Genomic DNA, 13,201 nt, shown 5'->3' on the forward strand with positions numbered 1-13,201 from the left:
TTAAGAAATTCTACGTAATTTTCAAAAGAATAAATTATTTCCGATAATTGCAAAAAGAATTCTAGTAATTCCAAAAACATTCTAGAAATTTTAGTAAATTTTAGTAATTTACAAATAATTTCGGTAATTCAATTCCAGTAATTCTATTATTCCATGGTAATTCCATTGTTTTTAGATTAATTCGTACAATGTTAAATTAATTTTTGTAATGTGAACTTAATTCCAACTTAATAATTTTTGTAATTTTAAAAATATTTCAGTATTTTACAAATAATTCCTATAAGTAATTAAAAAAATCCACCGAAATACTATTTCAATAATTTTAATATTAAGACAATAACAATATTAACAATAATACTATTTCAATAATTTTTATTGATTAATATTGGATTCATCGTAATTTAATTGTTTTCGGATTAATTCTAAGTTAATTCTTGTAATTACAATTTAATTCCAACATATAATTTCCGTAATTAAAAATTAATTACTATACTTTTAAAATATAACGTTATTTTGTAATTTACAAGTAATTCCGGTAATGCAATTTCTTCAATTCAAATCCATTGTGATTCCATTGTTTTCGGATTAATTCAATTCCTAAAAATCTAAATTAATTCCTGTAATCCAACTTAATTCTAACTTAATTTCCGTAATTTTGTAGTTTTAAAAAGTAATTTCGAATTAATTCCAAGAAATTCAACGTAATTTTCGAAAGAAATTATCTCCGATAATGAGAAAAATTTCACCAAAATTCAATTTCAGTGATTTTATTAATCCATTATTTTCGGATTAATTAAAAAATGTGGTAATTCCAGTAATTAAAATTATGGTGGTGATTCCAGACAATCCAAAAATAATTTTAATAATTCCAAAAAGTTCCAAATAATTCTAAGCAATTACGATTAAATTTCAAAAATTTGTAAAACTAATTCCAGAGTTAACGGCCTTTCGAGTTTTTTCAAGGTTGATTATTTTACTCGCTCTTGCTCCGTGAGGTCGATTTCTTCCGCCCGTTTGATAACATTGACGATGGCTTCTTGCTCTTCAGGCCCCAAAGGCTGCGTGGGGGCGGTTCCGTGGGTGTTTAAGGTGGCTGTTTTGACACTCCAACCAGCTTTGAGTCTAGAAAAAAACAACATCTGGTCGTGATAAGAGAGATTAGTTGTAATCACAGTGATAAACACTTTGAGATTTATACAGTGTGATTTTATCAAAATGGACAATGGGGGCGCTGGGACGAGGAAGATTTCACTGATGGTTTTATTGATTTGAGGCTCGGATGAATGGTGAAAGTATTGGGTAATGGACTCAATAAATTGATCAATCAATTGATGCTTGGGGCGCTTTTTATCGAGAAAAGCGGCTGCTTTTACAATTTAAAACAATCATTTTATAAATCTTGTACTTTTAAAAAATGAGGTGTCAATGCATGGTTAGTGGAAAATAATTAACATTCAATTGTGAAAAATATTTATTTAGCGTTTTGTTTACAAAAATCTTCAAACAACTCGAAATTATTGACTTATTTGAATTAATATTTCTTAAACAGTGGGTCAAAAACCCAGGAAATTTTCAGTTTTTGTAAAAATTGTTATAAAAATACAAATCAGCGTTCGGCTTTTTACAGTTTTTAAAGTAATGTTACGTAAAGACCTACATTTCTATTTGTGAAAAAAATGTTTATTTACCAAAACTTTCAAAAAACTTGGAATTATTATTTAACTACTATACAGGGTGTGTCAGAACAATAAAAGCCACAAATAACATAATAGAGTTACTCTTTACGTTACAGCATCTTTGTTTCCTCTTCTAATACCCTGATCAAAAAACTCGGAAAATTATTTTTCCAACTGAAATAAATAGATGAGTCAAAGTGCAAAATTTAAATTCTCATAACTTCGAAATTTTTATAGATTGAATTTTTTTAACATTGCTATCTTCTCTGGGGCGCGAGTTCTGGCGCACCTGTATAGGCCTGTTCGGACAACAGTAGAAATTTTAAAAAATCTTTTTTAAAAAATTAAAATTTTAAGGGTTAAGGGGATCATATGAGTAAGTAAGTAATAAAAATCTGCAAAATAATTTCATTATTATGAATAAAAAGTATGGAACCAAGTGTTTTTTGCATAAACTAATTACTTTACAAAAAAAATAATTAGTGCAGCTTAAAATACTGTAAAAATATGATCGTTTTTTGAGAATAAAATTTTTTTTTAGTTTTAGAGTTGAAAATGTATTCTTTTTATGGCAACCCACCATGACACTTTTTTAAATTAATTATGATCTAAGAGTGATTTCTAATTAACCAGTCGTTTTTTTAAATAAATTCTTAAATTTGCGTTTTTTGTGCAGGAACTTCGGGGTGGTTTTAAAAAAAATTGCTAAACTCGAAATGTTTATTCTTGAAAAGCGAGTTTATGCAAACTAATGGTTCCATACTTTTTATTCACCCTGTATGTACATACATACAGGGTGACCTAGAGTTGCCTGCAAGCTCCCTTAACTATTTTTCTATCCAAGTTATCGTCTTGATTTTTTTTAATTTTTAGGTTAGACAATGAGACACATTCTAAAAACATTTTTATACATAAACAGGGTGTCTCAAAATAAAATACACAACTAAGTTCGTTTTTTTTTTTAATGAAAACTTCTAATTTTTGTTAAATTTTTGGATTCGACACTAAATTGTCGATATAACACACTCGGATTGTTTTACTTATCTGTAATAGTTTTTGATGTTTTTGTGTCAATTTATGTGTCAAAATAGTGGTGTGCTTAGACCCACAGAAAAATTCATAACTTGGGAACCATTCAAGATAACTTTATCAACTTTTTTCCAGTCGATTTCTTCAGCTTCAGTGCATCTTCTGAGATAAAAGCGAACTCTTATTCGATTTTTTGGAAATGACAAATTACAAATGACTTTTTTAACAAATACAACACCCTGTACTTTATTGCCACAATGCTATGTTTTGATGTTTTATTCAGCAGTTTTTTGGAAAATTTACCAGTTTTTATAACTAAATTTTTCAAAAATTGGGTTAAAAAATTTGCAAATTGCTGGATTTAGTCGTTGCACGGCTTTATTTACATCCGAGTACAAAATTCATGAAAAGCACAAAATCAATAAAACATCCGTCATCCTTTAACAATCCTCAATTACCATCACCAACAAACAAAAGCGAAAAAACAAACAAATTTCCTTCCATTTACTCACTTCGCTCTAAGCGCCAATTGCCTATCGTTGGGACAAACAAATCTGTTGGTAGCATCGTTGGATCCACAATCGACCATTGTTTACCATCGACGAAAGAGAAATAATCACGTGATGTGGACGACGACGACGACGTCCGTCACGACGCCTACCAACACGATAACTGTCGCCTGTTGATATCGCAGCCTGTTGCTCGCTCGGCGTCGCGACGTCGCTTGTGACGTCATCCCAGATCGATATTATTATTTCGAATAGACACGCGTTCCGGACGTTTGTTATCACTGATTTGAGGCGTCGCGACGCCAAATTTTAAATTAAATAATCATATCAAAAAAATTATAAACTTGATTAAATTTTTAACAAAACTTGGAAATGGTTTCAGTTACCAACTAACTTGGTTTTAATTAAGGTCAGAAGGTTATTTAATGAAACTCTCATGTTTCAAACCGACCAATTTTTGAATTAAATTAAATAAAACGCAATTTGAGATAAAATCTTTATTTCTTATAGCTAATTATTGCACATAAATAAGAATATTGCACATTTCATGTTATTGCACTTAATTAAAATAGTCTCCCTCTAGCAACCCTACCGAATCTTTAACCCCCCCAAAACGAAAGAAATGGCATTTTTTCCCCACTAGGGCAGATAACCTAACGAATTTTCCAGATTACTGCTGTTTTTTTTTGTCAAATCAAAATAGTTTTTGTCTTCGCTCAAACTGGAGCGTCTGGATTCGTCCGATTGGCTCTGGATGGTGTATAGCCCATTTCGGGCACTGTACATTTTGGGATTATTCCTCACATAGAGCCCATTTTGAATGATTTTTTTGGCATCGTGTTGCGATTTCAGTTTGTTGTAAGCGTTCCGGGATGAAATAATCGTGTCCATGTCACAAGTCCGGGGTGTCAAATGGGCAATGTCGGTGGTTTGGCTCAGTTTGATGTCGGCGAAGAGGGCCGCGATTTCGGCGGATTTTTTCACGGAGAGGGCTTCGGTACAGGCGCCGGAAATGGCAGTGGATTGTAATGTGCGATGATCATCTGGGGGAAAAATAAAACATTCAAGAAATTGCGTATTCGTGAGGGTTTCAACCCTGGCCTATTTTTCCGGGATTGAATTGATGACGACGGGAGACGTGGCGGTTTTGTAAATGGGGTTGGCGACACTGACATGGCCTCGATTAAATTAAAAGGGTGGAAGGTCTAATTTGCGGAAAAATTATTTTTTAACGAGAAAATTTCCCACTTTATTTTTCTTTCAATTTTTTAATTGAAAAATAAAACTTGCGTTTTGTCCAAATAACGTTTTCTGAGTCCCTAGGACCTCTAAAAATGTGAAAAAAGTTAGAAAGATCAGTTTAAAAATTGTCGATTTTTTTGATTTTTGACGGGATTTTGGTCAATTTTTGGTACTTGAAGCGGTTTATTGCCAATAACTATGGGATTATTAGCACTAGCTCTTTATGTTTAGTACAGTTTGAAAGCATATGTAATTTTCTATTATATGAAAAAAAAAATCATTGTTGTACGATAAATAGTTATCGAGAAAATTGCTGATAAGTCAGAAATATCTAAACTATTCTTAACTTTATTACTCAATATGCTCAGCGTATAATTTTACGCCTAGAAAACCATATTTTAAGCGTTTTTACGATGATTCAAGGTAAATTGACTATTTTTACCGCTCACCTTCAAAAAATCCAAAAATTTGTAATTTTTCTAACTTGACCCAATAATGTTAAATGCTCTTTTTTTTGAGTCTTTAGGAGCTCTAGAAATGTATAAACCGTTATATTATTATATTTTAAAGTTACATTTTTTTTGGTCGAGATTTTGATCGATTTTTGGTACCAATAGCAGTCTATTGATAATAACTCCGGAATTATTGGCGCTACCCTCTTGTACTTATGATCGTTGAAAAGCAAATTTAATTTTCTATCATATACAAAAAATATTAGTGTTCTGCGATAAATAGTTATCGAGAAAATTGCTGATAAGATTAAAAATATCGTAAATATAAATTCGACTATAACTTCTAAATTTTGGAGTTTTCTTAACGTCAATTGATTTCCCGGAACATTTTACATATGTTTATGTTGAAATTTTATAATCTTTGAGGTGCAGTTTTGTTGCAGTTTACAAAATAAAAAAATATAAAAAAAACTTGTCTAGAAAAACTCAAAAAATTCTTAATTTTTTAAACTTGACCCAACAGCGTTTTATGCACTTTTTTGAGTCTTTGAGACCGCTAAAAATGTAAAAAAGTTGAAATTCTTTTTCATTTCTGTCAAGATTTTGGTCGATTTTTGGACCCGCAGTGGCCTATTGCTCATAACTTCGGACTTATTGATGATAACCTCGTATGTTTGGTACCGTTGGAAAGAAAACTTAATTTTCTATCATATACAAAAAAGATTAGTGTTCTACCATAAATAGTTATCGAAAAAATTGCTGATAAAACCAAAAATATCGAAAACATAAATTACTATTATGAATTTTGGAGTTTTCTTGACGTCAATTGATTTCTCGAAACATTTTACATATGTTTACGTTAAAATTTTATAATCTTTAAGGTGTAGTTTTGTCGTAATTTACAAAATAAAAAAAGGAAAAATTTGTTGATTTTACTTACGTCTAGAAAACCTCATTTTTTTTAAAACTTGACTTAATGGCGTTTTATGCACGTTTTTGAGTTTTTACAAAAACGTTTTATAGATCAATTTTAAAGTTAACTTTTTTTAAATTTTTGTCGTGATTTTGGTCGATTTTTGGCACACGGAGCGGTTTATTGACAATAACTTCGGTCTTATTTAGTACCGTTGGGGAGAAAATTTGCTTTTCTATTATACACAAAAAAGAAGAGTGTTCTAAAACAAATAGTTATCGAGAAAATTTTTGATTAAGTCAAAAATATGGAAAATATAAATTCGATTATAACTTCAAAACTATTACGAATTTTTTAGTTTTTTTGACGTCAATTGATTTTCCGGAACATTTTACATATGTTTACGTTGAAATTTTGTAATCTTTGAGGAGCAGTTTTGTCGCAATTTACGAAATAAAAAAAAAGTTAAAATTTGTTGATTTTACTTAAAATTCGGAATTTTTTAAACTTGACCCATTAGCGTTTTACGCACCTTTTTGAGTTTTTAAAACTTCTAGATTTCTAGTTGGTCTATATAACGTTTTTTTTACATTTGTAAAAAAAAACGTTATATAGACCAATTTTAAAGTTGAATTTTTTTTTATTTTTGTTGAGATTTTGGTTGATTTTTGGCATTCTATTGGCAATAACTCCGGACTTATTAGTGATAACCTCTTATGTCTGATACTTTTGGGGAGAAAATTTAATTTTCTATGATATGTATACAAAAAAGATCAGTCAAAAATATCAAAAATGTAAATTCGTCTATAACTATAAAACTATTACGAATTTTGCAGTTTTTTTTGACGTCAATTGATTTCCCGGAACATTTTACATATGTTTACGTTAAAATTTTATAATCTTTGAGGTGCAGTTTTGTCGCAATTTACAAAATAAAAAATAAATAAAAATTTGTTGATTTTACGTCTAGAAAACCATATTTCAAACTTTTTTGCAACTTAAGGTAAATCGACTATTTTAAGATTAAAAAATTACTTTTGCTCTAAAATGACACAAATGTTGAATTTTTTGTAAAAAAGGTATTAACAAAACATAAGAAAATGGCACAAAATTGGGTTAATAATAATTAAGTTTCTTTGATATATGAAGGTAGCAATTTCACCCTTTATTCTCTCACTAAACATATCATTTTAATTCTTCTCCCTTGTCATATTTGACGTAATAACCACTTTATTACTCTATTATTTCTCAATCAATTTCCTCCCTCATACTTACTTCTCGCGCCATATTTCCCGTGCTTTCCTTCACTCCTCCCTCTCCCACTCCTCACACTGAACAGCTCATAATCCACCGCCACCCCATTGTAATTCTTCCTCTTCGACCCCAATTTCTCATAATACGGCCCAATGTACTCCAAACTTTTTGTACTCCGGGAATTCGAAGCCCTGCGACACAATTTCCGGTCTTTCTTCAAACTCCGGCGTTTCAGTTCTTGAATTGTGCTCTTCCGGGGAGGATTTTGACAATAACATTTATTACTTTCAGTGCATGAGTCGGTATCACACCCACAAAACGTCACCGGACCGTCCAGATTGCAATCACATTGATTTTTTTTCTTAGGGACGTGTTTATTGCCCAATGAACAATAACACTTATCGGCTGAGACACAAGTGCAAGTGTCACTGTCGTACGAACATTCCGAACACGAGACGTAACCACTCGAAGAGTTCCGATTTTGGTGGTGGTGATTCCCCGACATTTTTTTCCGCCTCAGACTGAAAAAATCGCTTTCTTCCGATGTGGAAATCCGGTCGCGGCGTTTAGCAATTTTCTTCACTTGTTCTTCGCGTGGCGAGAATTGCCGAGTGTCGTAACTCGATGTCGAAATACTGCTTTCGGGGATTTTCGGGTCGGGGCCGGGGTCGGACCCAGATTTGTTTTTTCCGAGTTTGAGTTTTAAGTTTTTTCGAAAAATGTGTTTGAGACGTTTGAATTTGTTTCCGACTAAGATGTGATGAGAGGAGGGTTTTGGTTGAAGGCTATTTCGGCGCAAAAGTTTCTTCTTCTGGCGACGCATTATCGATTTTGAACGTTGGTATAGTTCGTCTTTTGTTAATGTGACGGAGAGTTTTAGGAGGAATTCTTTGTAGATTGGTTTCAAGTCGTTGAATGACATTCCTTCGGGATCGATTATCACACCCAGGATTTCGTCCATGGAGTGGAGACCTTCCTGGAGACGGAACTCGTTGAAGAGCTCGTTGAAGCCGAGAGGCGAACCGCCGGTTGCTTGGCCGTTGCTTCTGGAACCAAGACGGCATAAGAGAAATCACAGAAAATAAAAAATAAAAACAAACTGAATATGAAAAGAAGAAAATAATCATAAAGAAACAAGAAAAATAATACGAAAAAAAGTAAAAAGTAAAAAACAACGAAAGGGACTGAAAGACAAAGATTTTGGAATAAAAAATACTATATTTTGTTAAATTAACCATCAGGAAGGAGAATAAAATAGCTTGGAAAATAAAAAAACAATGAGATAGAAGAGTTGGAAAGACAAGAATTATTTAAAAAACGAGAAATAGAGGTTTGAAACAAAACAAAAAACTTAGAATTTGTCGTTCTCAATGTATTAAAAGAAGTAAATATAAAAAAATCTAATAAATAAGCGAATTTAAGCAAAACTTAAGAAAAAAAATAAAAAACAAACAACTATAGACAAAGACAGAATGCATGAAGTAGGAATAAAGTTTTTTTATTTGACTGAAATAAGATCAAACAAAAAGTACAAAATGTACAAAGTTAAAGTAAAGCAAAAACTCAATAAAAAAGTATAATTTGAAAAAAAAACGATAAAGATTTTGCCAGCAAGACAAGTTAAACAAAAAATCGAGAAATAGAGGTAAAAAACAAAACAAAGAACTTAAGAGTATAAAATAGCTGAGAAGAAGATACAAAAAAATAAATGAATAATGGTCAAAAGAAAATATGAATTTAAACAAAACTTAAGAAAAATGCAAAATAAACAACTAAAAACAAAGACAGAAATTATGATGTGGAAATAAAGTTTTTGGTTTGAATGAAAATAAGATGAAAAATGCTGAAAGCAAAAAGGAAATGATAAACGTTTAAAATAAGTAAATTGAAACAAACAATTGCAAAGTCGGATTTAAAAGAGAAATGTAGAAATATTTAAAAAAGAGACACGAAGAGATGACAGAGATAAATAATTTAGAATAAAAGAAGGTATAAAAATGCGAACATAGAATAGAATAGATTAAAAAAGATAAAAAAAATTGTAGATAACAAAATACACTTCATAAGAAATAAAAACGAGGAAAGCTACTTAGGAAATAAAGGATCCGATAGTGAAACAGAAAAAGTTGGAGAAGAGAAAAATAAGCGTAAAAATGAATAAATAAAGAAAAAACAAACAAATAAAGACAAAAAAAACTACAGAAAGAGAAAAAAGATAGAAATTATGCACTTAATAATATTTTTGAAATAAATATAGTTTTAAATAAGGTTTTTAACAATGTTTTAAGTACGAGTTAGAATGAGAAAATAAAAACTTTCGAAAATAAACGAAGGAATTCTATTTAGATAGGAATGGAAAAAAAATTGAAACAAGTAAAATGCGAAATAGAAAAATTAGAATTATAATAAATAAATAGATACACTTGAGAAATTTAATGAATAAGCGTAAAAACATTTGAATTGAAGCAAAATTGAAGAAGAAAAATACAAAACAAACAAAAGCTAAAACAGAATGTATGGTGTAGAAATAAAGTTTTTCATTTGATTGAGAGTAAGATGCTGAAAGCAAAAAGGAAAAAAAATAAAATAAGAAAATTGAAACAATAAGAAAGAAACATTAAAGTCTGATTAAAAAGAGAAATGCAGAAATATTTAGAAAAAAGACCTAAAACACGAGAGACGAGGAGATAAATATTTTGGAACAAAAGATGGTAGAAAGTAAATTTAGGAAACTAGGAATCAGATAAAAGAAATAAAAAAGTGTTGAAGAAGACAATGAATGAGCGTAAAAATAAATAAAGACAAAAGAAGCAAATAAGGACAAGAAAAAGTTACGGAAATAGAAAAGAGATAGAATTTATGCACAAGAATAATAATAAAATTTTTGATTTTTAATTGTATTAAATAAGATTTTTTATAATATTTTAAGTACGAGTTAGAATAAAAAAAAAATAAAAATTTTCGAAAATAAACGAAAGAACGATAGGAGTAGAAACAATATTAGAAACAAGTAAAACGTAAAAAAGACAAATAGTAATAATAAATAAAAAAAAACATAACAAAACTAAAAAACTTCATCAATCTGTATAAAATATCTGAAAAGGAAATACAAAAAAAAATAATGAATAAGCGAAAAAAAAAATTGAATTTAAGCAAAACTGAATGAGCAAAATACAAAACAAACAACTAAAAACAAAAACAGAATGTATGATGTAGGAATAAAGTTTTTGATTTAATTAAAAATAAGATGCTGAAAGCAAAAGGAAATAAAAAAAGTTTAAAATAAGAAAATTGAAACAGTAAGAAAGAAGTATTAAAGCCAGATTAAAAATAGAAATGCAGAAATACTTAGAAAACACGATAGACGACGGAGATATATATTTTGCAACAAAAGATGGTAGAAAGTAAACTTTGGAAACTAATAATCTGATAAAGAAATAAAAAAGTTGAAAGAAGAATGAATGAGCGTAAAAATAAGTAATGGAAAAAGAAACAAACAAGGACAAAAAAGCTACGGAAATAAAAACAAGATAGAAATTTTACACAAGAATAATCTTTTTGAGATAAAAATAAATAAGATTTTTTTGACAATATTAATTAGAACGAAGAACAATAATAAAACAAATGAAAAAGAAGAAATAAACATTTACTAGAATTTAATAGCAAAATAGGAGCGTTTTCAAAAATTCTGTTTGAATATGGAGTAAAACGCCAAAAATAAGAGGCAGAAATAATAAACATATAAATTGATCGAATTTTTGAAAAAAAGTTTTAAAAAATTAGTGAGACAGAATGGAACAAATAGACTAGAAAAAAGGCAATGTTTGTTTCCTAGAAAAGTTTAAAAAAAGCACTTTTCTTACCTTGAAACTTTCGATTTATACCGCGTTAATCCCCCAGCGTTAAGGAAACTCCCCGATCTGGGTATCGTAACTTTAGTCAGGATATCCCCCGAATTATCCTTTTTCCTTAAACTGTTTCCTTCATTATTTTCCGCCATTTTCACCTTATCAGTCATCATTTGTTTAATTTCTGCTGTGATTTGTTTCTGTTCCCGACTCATGAAAGTATTGATTTTATCTGAGAACGTCTTCGGTTTGATTTCTTCCGGTTTAACCGGTTCTTCGTACGGCAAAATGGCGTCAAAGTCGGGGGTTTTGGGGGCCGGTCGCGATTTAATACTTTTCCGGACGTTCTTTTTCTGGATTAGGGGTTGAGTATCAGAGACCTGAAACAGAAATTTCTGAATAATTAACTAAAACAATGATTTTTTTTTACATCTTGTTGTTCAGTTTCACTAATTATGGATGAAGTAGTGCTCCGTTTTTTTCGTGGGGGCCGAATTGGGACCGATTTTTCGTTAAAAACGCTCGAAGTAGTCGATATACAAGTGATTCCGTTTCGGTTTTTCGGTCTTTTTTCCTTCGCTTTCATGTGGGCCATTAGCGACTTGTAGAGAGTTGCGGCGATGACGATGGCATCTTCGGAAGTTTGACACACAAAACTGGGGGAAAAACTGAGTTAAGGAGAAATTGTAGGGTTTGGGGGACTCACCCGTGGCATTCTAATTGCTTCTGAAGGCCTATTTTGCGCATAACGACGGCAAAAAGTGGTGAATGTGTCTCACTATTGATGAATTTCTTCTCGTTATCAGTCAATTCCCGGAACAGAGCTTTCTTATCAATATTATCAGGATCGGTAATCAGTGGCAAAAAAGCGTAACTTGTCCCTTTTTGTATCACAAACTTGACCGCAGACCACACAGCAATGGTCGGAAACGAATTCATTTGTTCCAAATCACCTTTCTCCCCTTGATATTGCACTTTCAGCCCTTGACCGGAAATCTCTAATTTTCCGGTTAGAGTCTTTTTTAATTTCGTCGTCCTTTTATATGCAAAATAGAGTTCTTTAAGAGGGGTTTGTAGTCCGGCTAGACTTGTCACTTTATCGGTTAAACCGACCGAACCCAAATAATCGACTGAGAAACGATGGGTTGTCCCATCACTTAGAATAATACCATTGTCTTGGGCTACGTCACTAAACATTTTCTCAATTTGTGCTTGAACGCTGTTTTTTGTATTGGTACTTGAATCGGATTCAAACATGGCGTCGATTTTTTGCTTGTAGATGGAATAGACACTTCCGGTATCGCCTTGGTCTTCCATTAGACGGAAACCGGAAGGGGTGCTTGTCACACTAGGAGGGACGAGGGGCACCGGCGGGAGGGCCGGAGGACGGGGGATCACCACGCTGTCCATGATTATCATCATGGGAGGCAATGGATATCACCAGCTGCAAAAAAATTATATGTTATTAAAGATAAAAGTCAATAATGGTTGTTTATGTATCAAGGTAATAAACAACTATTTTAATCCCGAGAATGTAGGCCATTTCCCCTATCAGACTAAATTTGTCAAAACGAGGGAATAAAGTGTCCCTTTGTTTCCTGTTAAAAAAATAAAAGTAAACAATTTCAAAACACGTGAATTAACTTTGAAAAAAAACACAGGAAGTTTGACATAAAAATAGAGGAAAGAATTAAATGGAACAATTAATTCTAACAAAATTAAGATAATGATAGAATAACATAAAAGTGGCAATACAAATTAGAAAAACAGTAAAAATGTGGCTATAGAAACAAAAAAATCGAGGGACCGTTAACTCTGGAATTATTTGGAAGTTTTTGGAATTATTAAAATTATTTTTGGATTGTCTGGAATCACCATAATTTTAATTACTGGAATTACCGCTTTTTTTTTAGAATCTTCTCAGCAAATTTCATTTAAAAATGGCGTTAAACTTTTTAAAATTCATTTTAAATTACAGGAATTATTTTAGAATTATGAAAATTAAGTTGGAATTACAGGAATTCATTTGGTATTGTAAGAATTTATCTGAAAACACTGGATTAATAAAATTACTGAAATTTAATTTCGGTGAAATTTTTCTGAAATTACTGGAATTCTTTATGAAATTACGAGTATCAAAGATATTTTTGTTTTGAAAATAATGTTGAATTTCTTGGAACTATTGGAATTAATTCGGAATTATAGAAATTATTTTAAAACTACAAAATTAAGTTGGAATTAATTAATTACGATGGATTAATAGAATTACTAAATTAAA

At 30.8% G+C, this 13,201-nt stretch overlaps 2 protein-coding genes across 4 annotated transcripts in view; both read right to left on the bottom strand.

Annotated features, from left to right (window-relative positions):
• LOC123008782 (synaptotagmin-like protein 3) overlaps positions 1-3,357 on the bottom strand; it is a 10,238-nt gene extending 6,881 nt beyond the window's left edge. For both annotated transcript variants that reach the window (XM_044404791.1, XM_044404790.1), the window contains exons 1-2: positions 3,218-3,357; positions 978-1,122 (exon numbers count right to left, since the gene is read on the bottom strand). In XM_044404791.1, coding sequence (XP_044260726.1) covers positions 978-1,122; positions 3,218-3,294 — 222 coding nt within the window. In that variant the 5' untranslated portion in view covers positions 3,295-3,357. The remainder of the gene's footprint in view (positions 1-977; positions 1,123-3,217) is intronic.
• Positions 3,358-3,702: 345 nt separating this feature from the next.
• Positions 3,703-12,373, bottom strand: LOC123008896. 2 transcript variants are annotated; one of them, XM_044404949.1, is made up of 5 exons: positions 11,630-12,373; positions 11,354-11,579; positions 10,939-11,303; positions 7,097-8,118; positions 3,703-4,257 (listed from the first exon to the last, which is right to left on the bottom strand). In XM_044404949.1, the coding sequence occupies exons 1-5, from the start codon at positions 12,343-12,345 to the stop codon at positions 3,854-3,856; spliced, it is 2,733 nt and encodes a 910-aa protein (XP_044260884.1). In that variant the 5' UTR covers positions 12,346-12,373; the 3' UTR covers positions 3,703-3,853. The 2 variants fall into 2 exon arrangements, with proteins under 2 accessions (XP_044260884.1, XP_044260883.1); XM_044404948.1 differs by having other exon boundaries at positions 7,097-8,121.
• Positions 12,374-13,201: the final 828 nt, after the last annotated feature.

The sequence above is a fragment of the Tribolium madens genome, unplaced genomic scaffold, assembly GCF_015345945.1.
Source record: "Tribolium madens isolate multiple individuals breed KSU strain unplaced genomic scaffold, Tmad_KSU_1.1 Scaffold_71;HRSCAF=194;Tcas5.2_LG6, whole genome shotgun sequence".
In the NCBI taxonomy this organism is placed as follows: domain Eukaryota; kingdom Metazoa; phylum Arthropoda; class Insecta; order Coleoptera; family Tenebrionidae; genus Tribolium; species Tribolium madens.